Source organism: Impatiens glandulifera, chromosome 1, assembly GCF_907164915.1.
Source record: "Impatiens glandulifera chromosome 1, dImpGla2.1, whole genome shotgun sequence".
NCBI classification, from domain to species: domain Eukaryota; kingdom Viridiplantae; phylum Streptophyta; class Magnoliopsida; order Ericales; family Balsaminaceae; genus Impatiens; species Impatiens glandulifera.
Window position 1 is genome coordinate 153095912 of NC_061862.1, and position 20980 is coordinate 153116891.

At 26.5% G+C, this 20980-nt stretch overlaps 2 protein-coding genes across 2 annotated transcripts; both read right to left on the bottom strand.

The window, feature by feature from the left end:
• Window positions 1–35: 35 nt before the first annotated feature.
• On the bottom strand, window positions 36–731 carry LOC124911673 (probable serine/threonine-protein kinase clkA). Its single transcript, XM_047452184.1, has one exon. The coding sequence runs from the start codon at window positions 729–731 to the stop codon at window positions 36–38; it is 696 nt and encodes a 231-aa protein (XP_047308140.1).
• A 13712-nt stretch (window positions 732–14443) lies between these two features.
• LOC124911682 (TBC1 domain family member 5 homolog A-like) lies at window positions 14444–15460 on the bottom strand. Its single transcript, XM_047452194.1, has 3 exons — window positions 15437–15460; window positions 15291–15357; window positions 14444–15216 (listed from the first exon to the last, which is right to left on the bottom strand). The coding sequence occupies exons 1-3, from the start codon at window positions 15458–15460 to the stop codon at window positions 14444–14446; spliced, it is 864 nt and encodes a 287-aa protein (XP_047308150.1).
• Window positions 15461–20980: the final 5520 nt, after the last annotated feature.

Below are 20980 nucleotides of genomic sequence, written 5' to 3' on the forward strand. Positions count from 1 at the left end.
AACCAAATGAAGTAAATTTATGATGATGAAGATGATCACATAATGAAGCAACCATCTGGATTCTGATCATTATTGTTATAGCCGCCGCCACTGCCACTGCCACTGCCGCCGTGACCACCCATGTTATTGTTGTTATATGGCATCTGATTTCCCCCAGTCGATGGTGGCTGCTGGTAATTATAATCAGAAGAAGAAGAATACTGAGCTGGTTGATTGTTATTATAATTATCAGAAGAAGAAGAATACTGAGCTGGTTGATTGTTATTATAATCAGAAGAAGAAGAATACTGAGGCTGATTATAATTATTATAATAATCAGAAGAAGAAGAATACTGAGGAGGCTGATTGTTATTATAATAATCAGAAGAAGAAGAAGAATACTGAGGAGGCTGATTGTTATTATAATCAAGGTATGGATTCGGATAGTTATTTCCAGAGGCATATTGATGTTGATCATAATTAGTGTTGTTGTTGTTGTTGTTATATGGGGGATACTGCACCGAAATAAATTGGTCATTTGGGCCAATTGGAAAATCAACAGGACGTTGTTCATATACAGCAGATGGAGGAGGACGGGGAGGTGGGAGAGGATCGAAGAAGTCTTCTTCTTCATTTGCGCCGCCAGCAGAGGAAGAAGAAGCACCCTTCGATTTGGACATGGATTTGGATTTGGATGACTTGATCTTCAAAGAAGACTCGCAGTGTGCATTTATATCAAAATACGTCTGCATGTATCTTATCATCTCTTCCGGTTTCATCTTCGCCGTTATTATTATGCGCCGCTTGTCATCCAAAATTTTGACATCGTACACCTCTACACAAACAAATATCATTACGGTTTTATTATATAAAAAATATATTTTCAAAAGATTTTAGTATAGGAATTTACCATCGAGACTTAACAGCGCAGCCTTAAGTGTTTCATTGTTCTTGGCAGGGTCCAGGGTATAGATAGCCTTTTGATAGTAACAATTACAATAACAATAATAAATAAAATATCTTAATAAAATAAATAAACTTAAATAAGAATATTACCTCATAAGTAGAACGTTTAAACATTGTAACAAAATTAATAAGGTTAACTGATGGTTGATGGTGAAGAGTAATAATGAAAGAAACCATATTTATAAAGAGGGATATAGTTATTTTTGGCACTAAATATATATTTTTACTTTATTTAAGAATATTGTTTTGAATATAAACCATACTAATGAATAAAATAAAATTAATATATATTATTATAATTAGAGAAATCAATAAACAATATTCTAATTAGGTTTATTTTGTATCCTAAATTAAACTTTATATTTAAAAGATTATATACAAATTTTTCATTTTGACTATATATAATATATATAAGAGCAAATAATATTTTATATATTTAAAACAATAAAATCAAATACAATTCTCAAATAATTTTTTTTTAAATACTATAATTTTAAGATCAAATTCAAATATATTTTCATGTACCTAGTTAATATTTCTCGTATAGCTATTTTATTGATGTTTTTATTATGTATGTATTAGTTGCAAAAGATTCAGTTTAATATATAATAGTTTAATGACATTTTTTAAATTTACTATTTAATAAAAAAATATTAACTTTAATTAATTAATTGTAAGAAATTAATTAAAAATAAAATTAATACATATATTTTTTACTTAAGATAATCAAGTTCATCATTATATTTATACATCTTATTTTTGCAAAAACAAAATATGATAACAAGTCAATTAAAATAACGTTTTAAATATTTTATTTTGTATCCTAAAATACTAATTAGAAAAGATTTACATATTAATTTTAAAATATACAATTTAACTGTATAATAATAAATAAATATTATTTTATTTTTATTCATTAGAAATTCTCTAATATTTTTTAATTGAAACATCAATTTTTATGGTGTACAAGCAGTCAAGCACATATAATTTTATAATATTCTTCCATAAAATTCACATCGCGGGGTGAAGGTTCGATACGTTTCAACTTTGCTTTGTGTGTCAGGTGTCTTTTAAAAGAAAATATTATTTTAAATGATTTTTAAAATAATATCGGGGAGTTTTTGAACTTAATCATCATGTAAAACTAATTAATTTTGTTCAAATTTTAATAATCTAGGGGAATAACAATTTGGTTAAAACCCGGTTTAAATTAATTAAACATAACTAATTTAAAAGATTATTTATTTGAAATTAGGGTCGACAAATGATTTTAGAAAATCAATAAAATGATATGTGTATAAATGTATTTATATTAAAATTTATGTAAAGGGGTTCGTATTTTTAGTTACACTCAGGAAAGGGCTTTCGCGATATGTCATTCGCACCCGTCAAAGGGCAGTTTTAAAATTTTAAAATAAACAAAGTCTAATTATTTAAGATTTATTTTCTATAATTAGTAGTCTGTGGTCCTAAATAAGGATATATTTAGATTACGTAAATAATTGTATAAAGTTATTTAAAAGGCGTACTTGCGATTCCGTTAATATAATACTGAGTTAAAATCTTGAAAATATCATAAAAGTGTTAGAATTTATAAATAAATTTCAAACAGGGACTTAGCCAAAATATTGGTTTATGAAATATTCTAAAAATATTTAAATATCATTTTCTAACATTTCGGGATTATTTAAAAATGGATTCGGTATCCAAAATTACAAAAATAATTATGAATTTTAAAAATTGGAACCAAACAGGCCTTAAGACCGGAGTCTTAGGGTCTAGGTCCGGTTTTGGCGATCTGAGCTCGGACGGGCTCGGTCGAGACCGGGGTGGTCTAGACCAGGACTCGGGAGCAAGGGTCAAGGGATCGAAAGTCTCGATCCTAGTTCGAGAGGCTCAATCACAAACTCGGTCTGCTCGTTAAGGGACCGGAGGGCTCGGTCCTAGTGTTCAGGAGGCTTGGTCCTGAACTCAGGTTGTTCGGTCCATTGTCTGGGAGGCTCGGTCCTAGGTTTAGGTTTCTTCGGTCGTGGACTTAAGAAACTCGGTCCCATGTCAAACCTCTCAACAACTCAATTAATTATGGTTAGTCGTATGTGTCACGAGAAAGTTAAATCGACAACTTAATTAATTTTGCATTGTCGAGGGGTGATTAGTATATGGAGTATTACTAGGATTTATTGAGTGATGCATAAGTATTTTGGTAGATGTTGAAAAACTTGGATTAATAGGACTAATATGGTAAGCCTACATATTTGAATTATTTTTTAGTGGACTATATATTTAGAGAAAAATCGTCATAATTTTAATGATCGTATAATTTTAATATGCATATACCTAAATAAAATTAATAAATAAATAAAAATAAATAAAAAAAATAACAAAGAAGTAATAACCCTGACTTCCACTCTATATATTAAAATTATGAAAAGATAGTAAAATATTATTTAAGTTGGTAGACTTTCTCAATTGTTAAAACTAATACTTAAGAACATTGTTCAAAACTATGATTATCTATTATATAAGTGAAATAAGTAAATAATATTACAGACTCAGTCAATTATGAGACCCATATTAAACATTAAATATATATAAATTATAAAAATATAAGATTGCGGTTTGTTCATTAAAGAATTTCCAATATGACATTTAAAGAAAAAAAACATACTAGTCATATTATTGCTCTCATATTTTAATTCAAGTGGAAAGGACTTTTTATAAATATATGTTGATGATATATCTATTTATAACTTTATTAAACTTTAAAGTTAAATAAAGACCAAAAATTTCTATTTAAGACAAAAATGCCTGTAGGTGAGGGTTTTGTTCGAAGAGGGTTTAAGGTTTTGAACCTTGAAAAATTCTTTTTGATTTATTTATTAGTATAAAAAAAAACAAAATCAAACATTGTATACTTGAAATAATATTTAGAATTTATGATGAATTTTACAAGAAAAATATTAATTATCACATCTTTATATTTATATTTATATATTTATATATATATATATATATAATATGTTTGAAATGAAATTACTAATATTTGAGTTCTAAAAAATGATATAGGTGATTAAAATATATAAATTCTAGTTTTCTCCGAGTAAAAATATCTAAAAAATAATTAATATTAATATTTAAGGATAATAATATTAATATTTAAGGTTATTAAAATTAATATTTTTTAAAATAAAATATATTTGCATGTTTTAAATAATTTTAAATGTATCTATATATATATATATTTTAAAACATTATTTAAACTAGAAAAAAATAATATTTTTGATTTATTTAAAACAAAATAAAAATTATATACTTGAAATAATATTTTATAATTTATTAAGAATTTAATTTTTTTTTTTATAAATTACTACATATTTTTTATATTCATTATATATATATATATATATATATATATATATATATATATATATATATTATTTATAATTTTTGAGATGTTAAAAAATTGTAAAAAAGTGAGGTACAAAATAAATATGATGAGAGGTACATTTTTTGAAAATGATATTGGTTGATTTAACAATGGTAATATTTAATAAAAATGTTTGAAAAGAGAGGATACATATAAATATTTAAGGTAACTAATATTAATGTTTTTTAAAATAAAATTTTAAACAATTTTTTTTTAACAATTATTAATATTATTTTTTAATTATAAGATGTTTTATAATAAAGAATTATGAAGTAAAATGATATTTTATATTAATTAAAATAGAACTTTTTTTGAAACTATATCTTTAAGATCAAATTCAAATATATTTTCATATACTTACTTAATATTTTCGTATAACTATTTTATTGATAATTTTTTTTTTTGTGAAAGACGATGTAGCGTCAATAAAATAAAAGGCACAAAAGGGAAAAGGAGTTACCTGAGTTCAAAGTAAATCAGACTAAAAACAACCGATTGAAGTAAAAAAAAAGATAAAAGATAACATATGAGTATTAAGAATTAAAGTGGAATGAAATTAGTGGTTATGGTGACTTTCTCGTAAGCGATGTTCCAATTTTTACTGATTAACCAATTCTTCTCACATGTAGGAATACACATCCACGTTCGGATGATAGAGTTGTCGTCGGTGATAATATTATTTCAGACTGTAGTTGCATTGTTGCGGACTCCTGAGAAGGCTCCAGCGTTCCTCTCCATCTAAATGTGATAAACAATGTTGACGAAAAAACACTTGAAGATATTGGAGCTGAAGTAATTGTCTTTGGTCTTTATGATGGCGAGGTCCTTGATGTCGGTCAATTCGTTTGGGAAGTTGAGAAGGCTCATAGATGCGGAGAATCTACACCAAAGCAAGGAGGTAAAAGGGCAGTACCCAAGGAGGTGTTCAATGAACTCATCATTTCCCAAGCAAATTAGGAAATTAAGATCCGGGATGCTCATGTACTTCTTGATTCGATCATGGGTATTGAGTTTCTCACGGAATGTGAGCCATAAAATGAATTGGTGTCAATGGAACACTTTGGTAGACCACACTAAGTGGGAACGTGGGACAATGTCCTTATGATCATGAACACAATCCCAACTAGACCCTGAGTCAAATCTTCCATTGTTCTTTACACTTCAAACACGAGAATCCTCATGGTTATTTAGATGATAGGATGAAAGTGCATCAAAGATTCTCACACCTTCTAGAATAGTCCTTAGAAAGTTGTTCCAATCACCGCTTTTGACTTATTGAAATGTGGTCAATTAACATTCTCGCTTGATTTGAGTGATGGAGAAGACACTATTATGAAGGATGGGTCTATTTTTGAACCGAGGGTCATGCCAGAACAGAGTGCTATTATTGTTTTCAATTTGAATATTGATCATCTTGCTCGCGCTGTCTCTGAGCTTCAGAATTTTTTTAAGGGACCACGCAATATCCATTATGATCTTGCATGTACATATACTGATGTCTTTTTATATGAACCTCTACTGTGCACATCATGTTTCTTTTCCAATGCCCAAAAATGCTTCTAGGTGAGAGTTTTGTTCTAGGAGACATTATCATTGATACCGATTCTGCCTTCGTTTTTGGGCTTGCATGTGTCCGTCTATTTGATCTTTTTTCTACCACACCTCTGAGTTTCCCAAATAAAATTTCTCATAAGTTGATTCAATTCTATCAAGACTTTCTTCAGGAGGACGATCTGCGCTCAGTATCCGTTAATTTTATTGATGTTTTTATTATGTATTACTTGAAAAAGATTCAGTTTGATATATAATAGTTTAACCACATTTTTTTAATTTACTATTTAGTTAAGAAAATATTAACTTTAATTAATTAATTGTAAAAAATTAAATAAAAATAAAATTGATACATATATTTTATTAATTAAGATAATCATCATTAAATTTATACATCTTATTTTTACATAAAAAAAAATATGATAGTAAGTCATGAATTACAATAACGTTTTAAATATTTTATTTTGTATCCTTCAAAACTAATTGTAAAATATTTACACATTAATTTTAAAATATACTGTTTAACTCTATAATAATAAATAAATATAATTTTATTTTTATTCAATAAGAATTATCTAGCATTTTTTAATTGACACACTAATTATTATGGTGTACAAACAGTCAAGCGCATATAATTTTATAATATTCTTCCATAAAATTCACTGAATTAAATATACAAGAAAATTAAATTTAACTTTGTAACTTCAGGAATCGCTCCCTCATCCGCAGCTTAGAATGGACACGTGGGTATATGGGGAATATCATTAAGTGGTTCAAAGTTCGATGTGTTTCAACATTATTTTGCATGTCAAATTTCTTTTAAAAAAAAACATTATTATAAATGATTTTTTAAATAATACCTAGACGTTTTTTAAATTAATCATGTAAAAATAATTTATTTAGTTCAAATTTTAATAATATTAGGGAATAACAATTTGGATGAAATCCGGTTTAAATAAATTAAACATAACTAATTTAAAAGATTATTTATTTGAAATTAGAGTCGTCGAATGATTTTAAAAAAACTAATAAAATAATACGTGTATAAACATATTTATAATAGAATTTCTGTAAAGGGATTCATATTTTTGTTTACGCTCGGGAAAGAGTTTTCGCACTATGTCATCTGCGTCTGTCAAAGGACGATTTTAAAATTTTAAAATAAACAAAGTTTGGTTATTTAAGATTTATCTATAACATTTATTTACTCAAAGGTCCTAAACAAGGATAAGTTTATATTACGTAAATAATTTATACAAAATTATTTAGAAGGGCGTACCTACGATTGTGTTGATATATTACTAAGTAAGAACCCTAAAAATATTATAAAAGTGTTAAAATTTAAAAATAAATTCCAAACAGGGCCTTAGCCAAAATATTGGTTTAGGAAATATCTCAAAAATATTTAAATATTATTTTCTGATCTTTCGGGATTCAGTATCCATAATTATAAAAATATTTTTGGATTTTGAAATGTAGAACCAAACAGTCTTAGGGTTTTGGTCCGGTTTTGGCGATCTAGGCTCGGTCTAGACCGGGGTGGTATGGACCAACGCTTGGGGGCAAGGGTCAAGGGAATGGAAGGCTTAATCCTGGGTTCAAGAGGCTTAGTCACGAACTCAAAGTGCTCGATAAAGGTACTGGAGGGCTCGGTCCTAGGGTTCAGGAGGCTTGGTCTTGAACTCAGGCTGCTCGGTCCTAGGTTTGGGAGGCTCAGTCATAGGTCTAGGTTTCTTCGGTCATGGACTGGGAAGCTCGGTTCCAGGTCAGACCTCTCAACAACTCACTTAATTATGGTTAGTCGTATGTGTCACGAGAAAGTTGAATCGACAACTCACTTAATTTTACATTTTCGATGGGTGATTAGTATATGAAGTATTACTATGATTCATTGGGTGATGCCTAAGTATTTGGGTAGATGTTGAGAAATTTGGATTAACGCGACATATATGGGAAGCCTACATATTTGAATTATTTTTTGGTGAACTATAAAGTTAGAGAAAAATCGTTGGACTTTTAATGATCGTAGACGTAATCGTCCGATGCGTATCATTCATAATTCTATTATTATTATTATTATTTTTAAAATTCATTTCAGAAAGGCAGTAGATTGAGGAGTTAATTAGTTTTCTAGATTACTTATAGAGCTGGGCAAAAAATCGGAAAACCGGTAACCCAACCGAACCGATAGTTAACCGGTTTCATTTTAATGGTTTATTGGTTAACTAGTTCTAACGGTTCCAATTAATCTGTTTTTTACCTATTAAACGGTTCGGTTTTCGGTTTCCCTATTTTTCTAATCGTTTAACCGGTAAACCGGTAATAATTTAATTATATATTTTTATATTTTATAATTTGTATTAGTCATTTTATAAATAATTTTTATAGAATAATTTTTAAAAAACATTATAATTTATATAAAATTTTAAAAAAACATTATAATCCATAATTCAAAGTTCAACTTCACTTTGTGTTTTAACTTTCTCTCCAACACATCCAATACGGAAATACATAAAATCAAAGTTATAAATTATAATTTACCGATTCTATTTCCCGTTCTATCGGTTGAGAAGGAGATTCTATCATATTCGCTTATACATGGTTGGTCAAAGACTAATCGACATAATGAATTTAAATTTTCTCAAGAAACATATAAAAACCTAACAGAATAGCTATAAAATATATTATATTGTTACAATAAAATTATATATTATAACATATTCCTAAATATATAAATAAAATATATTATTATAATATAATATATTTATATTATATTATAATAATAATATAATATATTATAATAGAGACAAAAAAGATGGAGAATAGTATAATAGAAAAAGGCAAACAATAATTTTAAAAAATATATTTTATAAATTTATTACTTAATTTAAAAAAACTGAACTATCGGTTCCTGGTTAAACCCGGTTAATCGGCCTGAACCGACCAAAACCGGTAGAACCAGAACCGATAAAACTGATACCATTAAAGGCCGATTAACCGGTTTGTAAAATAAAAGCCAAAACCGGTTTTAACCAGAACCGTTTAACTAGTTAACCGGCCGGTTGAACACCCATAATTACTTAAAAACTCGATAACTTATTTAGTAAGTTCTTTTTTTATGTTTTGTTGTTTTGCTTAAACGATTTTGATCAATTTTAATATGCATAAACAAATATAGTGAGAAACCTAAAGGTTCGCCCACGGAGGTGATTATGATTAGGTTAATGAAAAATAATTTAAATAATATATATGGGTGCCAGATATTTTAATAATTCATTTTCATTTTCTTTTAAGTATTAAAATTATTAATTATTTATATAAATATACATATAAAAAATTCATAAAATATAATAAATATTCAATATTTTAATTTATAATGTTTATATATATATATATTAAAAATTTATGAAAGTAAAAAATAATCATTATCAGCATTTATTTTATAAAAATATTTTATTCTCTTATTATATTTATATATAAATAAAAGTTTAACATATTAAATCATAATATTATATATATATAACTTTAAAATAAAAAGAAATATATATATATATATATATATAAATATAAAACATAAAAAAATATTTAGTATTATTTTTAATTTGTTTTAGTTAGGAAAAATATGATAAAAATATTTATTTAAAATTTTTTTATAAATAAATATGTAAAATTATATAATTATTATATTTTGAAAAATAAATTAGAGAAATATTTTTAATTAAATATATATATATATATATATATATAATATGTGGCCACAAGGGGTTAAACATATATACCGCAAACACACTTAACCATTTAACTAGACACATAATTTGTCACCCGACGGGTTCGAACTCAAGACCTCTCAAAGAGGGTGGGGATATACTTCTTATTGTCGATAGGCTAGAAGATGTGATTGTAACCCTCGGGAATCACTCACCGCAGCTTAGTACGTGTTTGGATGTCATGTGGCAATAGAAGGAATATCGTAGGGTGGCTCGAAGTTCGATGCGTCTTAACCTTGGTTTGCATGTCAAGTATGTTTTGAAAATAAAATATTATTTTAATATTTTTTTTAATACGTGGTAGCTTTTAAAATTAATTATTAAAATAATTAATTTATTCAAATTTTAATAATCTAGGATCAAATGTTTTTTATTTAGACCCGGTTTAAATTAATCAACATAATTAATTTAATAAAAGATTATTTATTTGAAAATAAAGTCGCCAAATGAGTTTAGAAAAATTAATAAAAGGGTGTACGTGTACAAACGTACTTTATACTAAAGTGGATTTGGAATTTGGTTACGCTCGGAAAAGACTTTCACGCTATGTCCTCTACGCCCGTTAAATAACAATTTTATTTTTTAAATAAAAGTTTGGCTATTATAAGTTTGATTTATAACAATTATTTTCTTCGATTAATAGTCCGGGTACTAAACTAGGGTATGTTTGAATTATATAAATAATTGTACAAAATTATTTAAAAGGGCGTACCTACGATTGCGTTGATATAAGATTAAATAAAAAAACCCTGAAAAATATCAGAAAAAAAGTGTTAGAATTTAAAAATAAATTACAAATAGGGTCTTAGTCAAATATTTGTTTAGGAACTATCCCGAAAATATATAAATATCATTTTCTAACCTTTCGGATTTTTTGAAAATGGATTGGGGTTCCAAAATTACAAAAATAATTTTAGATTTTGAAAAGTGAAACAAAACAGGTCTTAAGGTCGGAGTCTTAAGGTCTAGGTTCAGTTTTAACCGATCTGGGCTCGGGTGGCTCGGTTTAGACTAGGATGGTCTGGATCATGGCTAGGAGCACATAGTTGAGAGACCGGTGGGTTCGGTCCTGGGATTCGGGAAGCTCGGTCCTAAACTCAGAGTGTTCGGTCCTAGGTTTGGGATGCTCAGTCTCAGGTCTAGCTTTCTTAGTCGTGAACCTAGGAGTCTCGGTCTTAGGGTTAGACCTCTCGGCCTGAGGCTAGAATCCTCAATCGGATTTCCTCAGTCGTTGCTCAAGAACATCGGTCATAGGTCTCAGTCCTAACTTAAGAACATCGGTCATTGGTCTCGGTTTTAGGTCGGTTTTCTCGGTCTCGATCCTGTAGGACACGTTCCCTTAGGACCGAGTGTTCTTGAATTGGTCAAGAATTGCAAGTCTTGTAACTTTTGATACAGATCATGAAATCATGATCTATAAGTTGCAATGAACTCATATGATTGTAGGGAATAAAAGTTCTAATCTTAATCATGATCAATCGATCTCTATAATGATCAATTTCTAAAAACCATTTTTAGTTCAAAATTTGAGATCTTTTTAATTAGGACATCACAAAGCCTCATTCTTATTCCATTAGCTTTGAAATGATGAACATAGTCAAACACAACCCAAACAAGAACATCATTAAAGCTCTGTAACAACTTTTGAAATCAAAATTCAAACCCAATTTTTTTCAAATTTTCAGTTTGATAAAACACGATTGAAATGTTGTTTTAATGATCTGGGAATCATCCTAACATGTTTACAAACATGTTTAGAAACTATTTGAATCAAAAATTCAAGAATAAAGCTAAATAACATTAATTTCAAAAAATCAAGAATTTCTATCTAATTTTTCGTTTTTTTAGTTAAGGTTAATTTGATCAAATCTCTTTCAAGAGAATGTTCATATAACATCTAGGGAATGATTCTAAACAAATAAATCACATAATTAAACCCTAAAATAGATCAAACCGATCAAACTTAGTAAAAACCAATTTTCAATCACAAATTGAATTACAAAGTAGATCGATGCTTACAAACGGTTGGAGAACACTCCAATAATGTATTAGAAGCTTTTCCAAAGTCTAGATAAAAGCTTTGATCACCAGAGATGATTTTCACACAAAAATCAGTATGACCGAAATCTTTGATCTGTATGTAATATGTGATAATTGTTTGATGTCTTGGTAGATGATCACCTAAGAACTATTTATACTATGTTAGGTCATTTGAGAGGGATTAATTCAACTTAAATTTTCCCATTGAAGTTCTTATCCCTAATTTTAATCATATCTTTGGCAGCCTAGTTCTAGGCTAAGGTGGAGATCCTCGATATAGGGCTAATGATCGCAAAGATAAGGCGAGCACATGCGCTAAAAATGAGAGGATAAGGATGGTTGACGGATGAGTTGGAGCTTCTAGAAGAATCGTTGGCAACCGATCGCGTTTTCGGCGATCCCCTATAGCAGCGAATAAGAAAGGCCAAAACGACTTCTTTTTGTTTAAAAAAATGCATAGTTGGAGGTCTGTTGGAGATCCATCCACGTTTGGGCGTTTTGGCTAACAAGTTTGATATCCCGTTAGTTGCTTCCATGTGGATCGGGAGCGTGCGTGCTTCAACTACAGCAGGGTGCGTGGTATCCTCCTAGGCGTATGATGATGCCTAGGTGCTCATCTGATGGCCCAGGATCCTGCTGCAATTTAATTTCCCATTTTCGACTATACCCGATTATCAATTTTTTATTTTTAATAAAAGAGCTATTTGAAATCAAATTTTAATCACTTTCTTACGATTTCCTTTACCAAAAACTTAACAAAAAATATTCTTGGAAACATATTAAATATTATGTTCATTGTTCTTATTTTTGGATATTTATTTAATTGTTTTAATCCATTAAATTATACATAATTTATGTTTTAAAATCTTAATTAAATAATTTCAACCCCATCTTAAGTTTAATATGGGTAAAATAAATACAATATTTTAACCTCAAATTATTTTTGAATTTTTATTTAAATTTCCTAATTAGTATATAATTATCAAAATAATTAACACTTATTTTATTTTTAATCTCTTTTTGGTTTATTTTGAATTTAAAAATTCAAAAAATTATTTTAATATTATTATAAATTAATAATATTATTTATAACTTATGGTATGTCAAATTTTTAGGTTTACATGGATATATAAATATCATTATTAACTAGAAAATATTATTTATTTAATATTATGATAAAAGTTATAATTATTTTTATTATATTTTTTTATAAGTATGAAAATTTTATATAATACATAAAGTTATTAGAAATTTAATTTATAAAATATATATGCATACCCAAAATTATAAAACAAAAAATGATGAGAAAACCTACATATTCGTCCACGAGTGATTTAGGGCCTAAGCCAAAGATCATGCTAAAAGGTGAATGTTTAAGTATGGTTAGAATTGAGAATGATTATGGTTAATAATACATCCAAAAATAATTTAGATGATATATATGGGTGTTAGAGATTCAATCATTTGTTTTTTATTTATTTTTAGTATTAAAATTATTAATTATTTATAATGGTTCATAAAATATAATAAATATTTGTTATTTTAATTTATTATTTTCTTATATATGAGAATTAAAATTATAATTAACTAAATATGTTAAGTTTTAAAATAATTGAGAAATTTTTTTTGATTTATTTATTATTATAAAAAAAATATTATATACTTAAAATAATATTTAAAAATTATGAATAATTTAACCAGAAAAATATTAATTACATCTTTTTATATTTAGTTATATATATATATATATATATATATATATATATATATTAAGGTTAATAATGTTTGAAATGAAATTAATAATTTTAGAATTCGAAAAGATGATAGGAGTGGTTAAAATATATAAATTATGATTTGCCAGAGTAATTTTGATTATTAATATTAATATTTTTTTATAAATAAAATAATTGACATGTTTTAAATGATTTTAAATGTACCCCTCTATATATAATATATTTTACATTATTTAAACTTGAAAAAATTAATATTTTAAATTTATTTATTATAATAATAATAAAATAAAACATTATATACTTAAAATATTTTTTTATAATTTATGTAAGAATATAAAATAAAATGTAAATTGTTACATAATTTTTAAATTAATTATTTATTTATATATATATTATAATTTTTTAGATGTTAAAAATTTGCAAAAAGTGAGGTAGAAAATAAATATTATGAGAGGTGCATTTTTTAAAAAATGATATATGTTGATTTACATATGGTAAAAATTAATAAAAATATTTGAAAAGAGAGGATGCATATATTATTAATATTTAAAGTAACTAATATTATTATTTTTTTAAATAAAAATTTTAACAATTATTAATATTATTTTTTTATAATAAGATATTTTATAATAAAGAATTATTAAATAAAATGATATTTTAAATTAATTATATTTAATATTATATTTTGAAATATTTTAAATATATACTAAATATTATTTATTTTAATTTATATTATTCTCTATATTTTTTACACAAAATACTCGAATATTAAATTTTTATTATTCAATAAATTTTATTTTTAAATAAATTAAAAAATAATAAATAAATATTTTTAAATGTATTATTAAACATAACATTATATTAAATAAAGTTTGAAATTCAAAATGAAGTTGTTCATGCATGCATGCATGCATCTAATTAATTAAATAAATAAAGGAAAATAAAAACCAAATGAAGTAAATTTATGATGATGAAGATGATCACATAATGAAGCAACCATCTGGATTCTGATCATTATTGTTATAGCCGCCGCCACTGCCACTGCCACTGCCGCCGTGACCACCCATGTTATTGTTGTTATATGGCATCTGATTTCCCCCAGTCGATGGTGGCTGCTGGTAATTATAATCAGAAGAAGAAGAATACTGAGCTGGTTGATTGTTATTATAATTATCAGAAGAAGAAGAATACTGAGCTGGTTGATTGTTATTATAATCAGAAGAAGAAGAATACTGAGGCTGATTATAATTATTATAATAATCAGAAGAAGAAGAATACTGAGGAGGCTGATTGTTATTATAATAATCAGAAGAAGAAGAAGAATACTGAGGAGGCTGATTGTTATTATAATCAAGGTATGGATTCGGATAGTTATTTCCAGAGGCATATTGATGTTGATCATAATTAGTGTTGTTGTTGTTATATGGGGGATACTGCACCGAAATAAATTGGTCAGTTGGGCCAATTGGAAAATCAACAGGACGTTGTTCATATACAGCAGATGGAGGAGGACGGGGAGGTGGGAGAGGATCGAAGAAGTCTTCTTCTTCATTTGCGCCGCCAGCAGAGGAAGAAGAAGCACCCTTGGATTTGGACATGGATTTGGATTTGGATGACTTGATCTTCAAAGAAGACTCACAGTGTGCATTTATATCCAAATACGTCTGCATGTATCTTATCATCTCTTCCGGTTTCATCTTCGCCGTTATTATTATGCGCCGCTTGTCATCCAAAATTTTGACATCGTACACCTCTGCACAAACAAATATCATTACGGTTTTATTACAAAAAAATATATTTTTAAAAGATTTTAGTATAGGAATTTACCATCGAGACTTAACAGTGCAGCCTTAAGTGTTTCATTGTTCTTGGCAGGGTCCAGTGTATAGATAGCCTTTTGATATTAACAATTACAATAACAATAATAAATAAAATATCTTAATAAAATAAATAAACTTAAATAAGAATATTACCTCATAAGTAGAACGTTTAAACATTGTAACAAAATTAATAAGGTTAACTGATGGTTGATGGTTGATGGTTGATGGTTGATGGTTGATGGTGAAGAATAATAATGAAAGAAATCATATTTATAAAGAGGGATATAGTTATTTTTGGCACTAAATATATATTTTTACTTTATTTAAGAATATTGTTTTGAATATAAACCATACTAATGATAAGATAAAAATAATATATATTATTATAATTAGAGAAATCAATAAACAATATTCTAATTAGGTTTATTTTGTATCCTAAATTAAACTTTATATTTAAAAGATTATATACAAATTTTTCATTTTGACTATATATAATATATATAAGAGCAAATAATATTTTATATATTTAAAACAATAAAATCAAATACAATTCTCAAATAACTTTTTTTTAAATACTATAATTTTAAGATCAAATTCAAATATATTTTCATGTACCTAGTTAATATTTCCCGTATAGTTATTTTATTGATGTTTTTATTATGTATGTATTAGTTGCAAAAGATTCAGTTTAATATATAATAGTTTAATGACATTTTTTAAATTTACTATTTAATAAAAAAATATTAACTTTAATTAATTAATTGTAAGAAATTAATTAAAAATAAAATTAATACATATATTTTTTACTTAAGATAATCAAGTTCATCATTATATTTATACATCTTATTTTTGCAAAAACAAAATATGATAACAAGTCAATTAAAATAACGTTTTAAATATTTTATTTTGTATCCTAAAATACTAATTAGAAAAGATTTACATATTAATTTTAAAATATACAATTTAACTGTATAATAATAAATAAATATTATTTTATTTTTATTCATTAAAAATTCTCTAATATTTTTTAATTGAAACATCAATTTTTATGGTGTACAAGCAGTCAAGCACATATAATTTTATAATATTCTTCCATAAAATTCACATCGCGGGGTGAAGGTTCGATACGTTTCAACTTTGCTTTGTGTGTCAGGTGTCTTTTAAAAGAAAATATTATTTTAAATGATTTTTAAAATAATATCGGGGAGTTTTTGAACTTAATCATCATGTAAAACTAATTAATTTTGTTCAAATTTTAATAATCTAGGGGAATAACAATTTGGTTAAAACCCGGTTTAAATTAATTAAACATAACTAATTTAAAAGATTATTTATTTGAAATTAGGGTCGACAAATGATTTTAGAAAATCAATAAAATGATATGTGTATAAATGTATTTATATTAAAATTTATGTAAAGGGGTTCGTATTTTTAGTTACACTCAGGAAAGGGCTTTCGCGATATGTCATTCGCACCCGTCAAAGGGCAGTTTTAAAATTTTAAAATAAACAAAGTCTAATTATTTAAGATTTATTTTCTATAATTAGTAGTCTGTGGTCCTAAATAAGGATATATTTAGATTACGTAAATAATTGTATAAAGTTATTTAAAAGGCGTACTTGCGATTCCGTTAATATAATACTGAGTTAAAATCTTGAAAATATCATAAAAGTGTTAGAATTTATAAATAAATTTCAAACAGGGACTTAGCCAAAATATTGGTTTATGAAATATTCTAAAAATATTTAAATATCATTTTCTAACATTTCGGGATTATTTAAAAATGGATTCGGTATCCAAAATTACAAAAATAATTATGAATTTTAAAAATTGGAACCAAACAGGCCTTAGGACCGGAGTCTTAGGGTCTAGGTCCGGTTTTGGCGATCTGAGCTCGGACGGGCTCGGTCGAGACCGGGGTGGTCTAGACCAGGACTCGGGAGCAAGGGTCAAGGGATCGGAAGTCTCGATCCTAGTTCGAGAGGCTCAATCACAAACTCGGTCTGCTCGTTAAGGGACCAGAGGGCTCGGTCCTAGTGTTCAGGAGGCTTGGTCCTGAACTCAGGTTGTTCGGTCCATTGTCTGGGAGGCTCGGTCCTAGGTTTAGGTTTCTTCGGTCGTGGACTTAAGAAACTCGGTCCCATGTCAAACCTCTCAACAACTCAATTAATTAAGGTTAGTCGTATGTGTCACGAGAAAGTTAAATCGACAACTTAATTAATTTTGCATTGTCGAGGGGTGATTAGTATATGGAGTATTACTAGGATTTATTGAGTGATGCATAAGTATTTTGGTAGATGTTGAAAAACTTGGATTAATAGGACTAATATGGTAAGCCTACATATTTGAATTATTTTTTAGTGGACTATATATTTAGAGAAAAATCGTCAGAATTTTAATGATCGTATAATTTTAATATGCATATACCTAAATAAAATTAAAAAATAAATAAAAATAAATAAAAAAAATAACAAAGAAGTAATAACCCTGACTTCCACTCTATATATTAAAATTATGAAAAGATAGTAAAATATTATTTAAGTTGGTAGACTTTCTCAATTGTTAAAACTAATACTTAAGAACATTGTTCAAAACTATGATTATCTATTATATAAGTGAAATAAGTAAATAATATTACAGACACGGTCAATTATGAGACCCATATTAAACATTAAATATATATAAATTATAAAAATATAAGATTGCGGTTTGTTCATTAAAGAATTTCCAATATGACATTTAAAGAAAAAAAAACATACTAGTCATATTATTGCTCTCATATTTTAATTCAAGTGGAAAGGACTTTTTATAAATATATGTTGATGATATATCTATTTATAACTTTATTAAACTTTAAAGTTAAATAAAGACCAAAAATTTCTATTTAAGACAAAAATGCCTGTAGGTGAGGGTTTTGTTCGAAGAGGGTTTAAGGTTTTGAACCTTGAAAAATTCTTTTTGATTTATTTATTAGTATAGAAAAAAACAAAATCAAACATTGTATACTTGAAATAATATTTAGAATTTATGATGAATTTTACAAGAAAAATATTAATTATCACATCTTTATATTTATATTTATATATTTATATATATATATATATAATATGTTTGAAATGAAATTACTAATATTTGAGTTCTAAAAAATGATATAGGTGATTAAAATATATAAATTCTAGTTTTCTCCGAGTAAAAATATCTAAAAAATAATTAATATTAATATTTAAGGATAATAATATTAATATTTAAGGTTATTAAAATTAATATTTTTTAAAATAAAATATATTTGCATGTTTTAAATAATTTTAAATGTATCTATATATATATATTTTAAAACATTATTTAAACTAGAAAAAAATAATATTTTTGATTTATTTAAAACAAAATAAAAATTATATACTTGAAATAATATTTTATAATTTATTAAGAATTTAATTTTTTTTTTATAAATTACTACATATTTTTTATATTCATTATATATATATATATATATATATATATATATATATATATATATATATATAATTTTTGAGATGTTAAAAAATTGTAAAAAAGTGAGGTACAAAATAAATATGATGAGAGGTACATTTTTTGAAAATGATATTGGTTGATTTAACAATGGTAATATTTAATAAAAATGTTTGAAAAGAGAGGATACATATAAATATTTAAGGTAACTAATATTAATGTTTTTTAAAATAAAATTTTAAACAATTTTTTTTTAACAATTATTAATATTATTTTTTAATTATAAGATGTTTTATAATAAAGAATTATGAAGTAAAATGATATTTTATATTAATTAAAATAGAACTTTTTTTAAAACTATATCTTTAAGATCAAATTCAAATATATTTTCATATACTTACTTAATATTTTCGTATAACTATTTTATTGATAATTTTTTTTTTTTGTGAAAGACGATGTAGCGTCAATAAAATAAAAGGCACAAAAGGGAAAAGGAGTTACCTGAGTTCAAAGTAAATCAGACTAAAAACAACCGATTGAAGTAAAAAAAAAAGATAAAAGATAACATATGAGTATTAAGAATTAAAGTGGAATGAAATTAGTGGTTATGGTGACTTTCTCGTAAGCGATGTTCCAATTTTTACTGATTAACCAATTCTTCTCACATGTAGGAATACACATCCACGTTCGGATGATAGAGTTGTCGTCGGTGATAATATTATTTCAGACTGTAGTTGCATTGTTGCGGACTCCTGAGAAGGCTCCAGCGTTCCTCTCCATCTAAATGTGATAAACAATGTTGACGAAAAAACACTTGAAGATATTGGAGCTGAAGTAATTGTCTTTGGTCTTTATGATGGCGAGGTCCTTGATGTCGGTCAATTCGTTTGGGAAGTTGAGAAGGCTCATAGATGCGGAGAATCTACACCAAAGCAAGGAGGTAAAAGGGCAGTACCCAAGGAGGTGTTCAATGAACTCATCATTTCCCAAGCAAATTAGGAAATTAAGATCCGGGATGCTCATGTACTTCTTGATTCGATCATGGGTATTGAGTTTCTCACGGAATGTGAGCCATAAAATGAATTGGTGTCTGGGAACACTTTGGTAGACCACACTAAGTGGGAACGTGGGACAATGTCCTTATGATCATGAACACAATCCCAACTAGACCCTGAGTCAAATCTTCCATTGTTCTTTACACTTCAAACACGAGAATCCTCATGGTTATTTAGATGATAGGATGAGAGTGCATCAAAGATTCTCACACCTTCTAGAATAGTCCTTAGAAAGTTGTTCCAATCACCGCTTTTGACTTATTGAAATGTGGTCAATTAACATTCTCGCTTGATTTGAGTGATGGAGAAGACACTATTATGAAGGATGGGTCTATTTTTGAACCGAGGGTCATGCCAGAACAGAGTGCTATTATTGTTTTCAATTTGAATATTGATCATCTTGCTCGCGCTGTCTCTGAGCTTCAGAATTTTTTTAAGGGACCACGCAATATCCATTATGATCTTGCATGTACATATACTGATGTCTTTTTATATGAACCTCTACTGTGCACATCATGTTTCTTTTCCAATGCCCAAAAATGCTTGTAGGTGAGAGTTTTGTTCTAGGAGACATTATCATTGATACCGATTCTGCCTTCGTTTTTGGGCTTGCATGTGTCCGTCTATTTGATCTTTTTTCTACCACACCTCTGAGTTTCCCAAATGAAATTTCTCATAAGTTGATTCAATTCTATCAAGACTTTCTTCAGGAGGACGATCTGCGCTCAGTATCCGTTAATTTTATTGATGTTTTTATTATGTATTACTTGAAAAAGATTCAGTTTGATATATAATAGTTTAACCACATTTTTTTAATTTACTATTTAGTTAAAAAAATATTAACTTTAATTAATTAATTGTAAAAAATTAAATAAAAATAAAATTGATACATATATTTTATTAATTAAGATAATCATCATTAAATTTATACATCTTATTTTTACATAAAAAAAATATGATAGTAAGTCATGAATTACAATAACGTTTTAAATATTTTATTTTGTATCCTTCAATACAAATTGTAAAATATTTACACATTAATTTTAAAATATACTGTTTAACTCTATAATAATAAATAAACATAATTTTATTTTTATTCAATAAGAATTATCTAGCATTTTTTAATTGACACACTAATTATTATGGTGTACAAACAGTCAAGCGCATATAATTT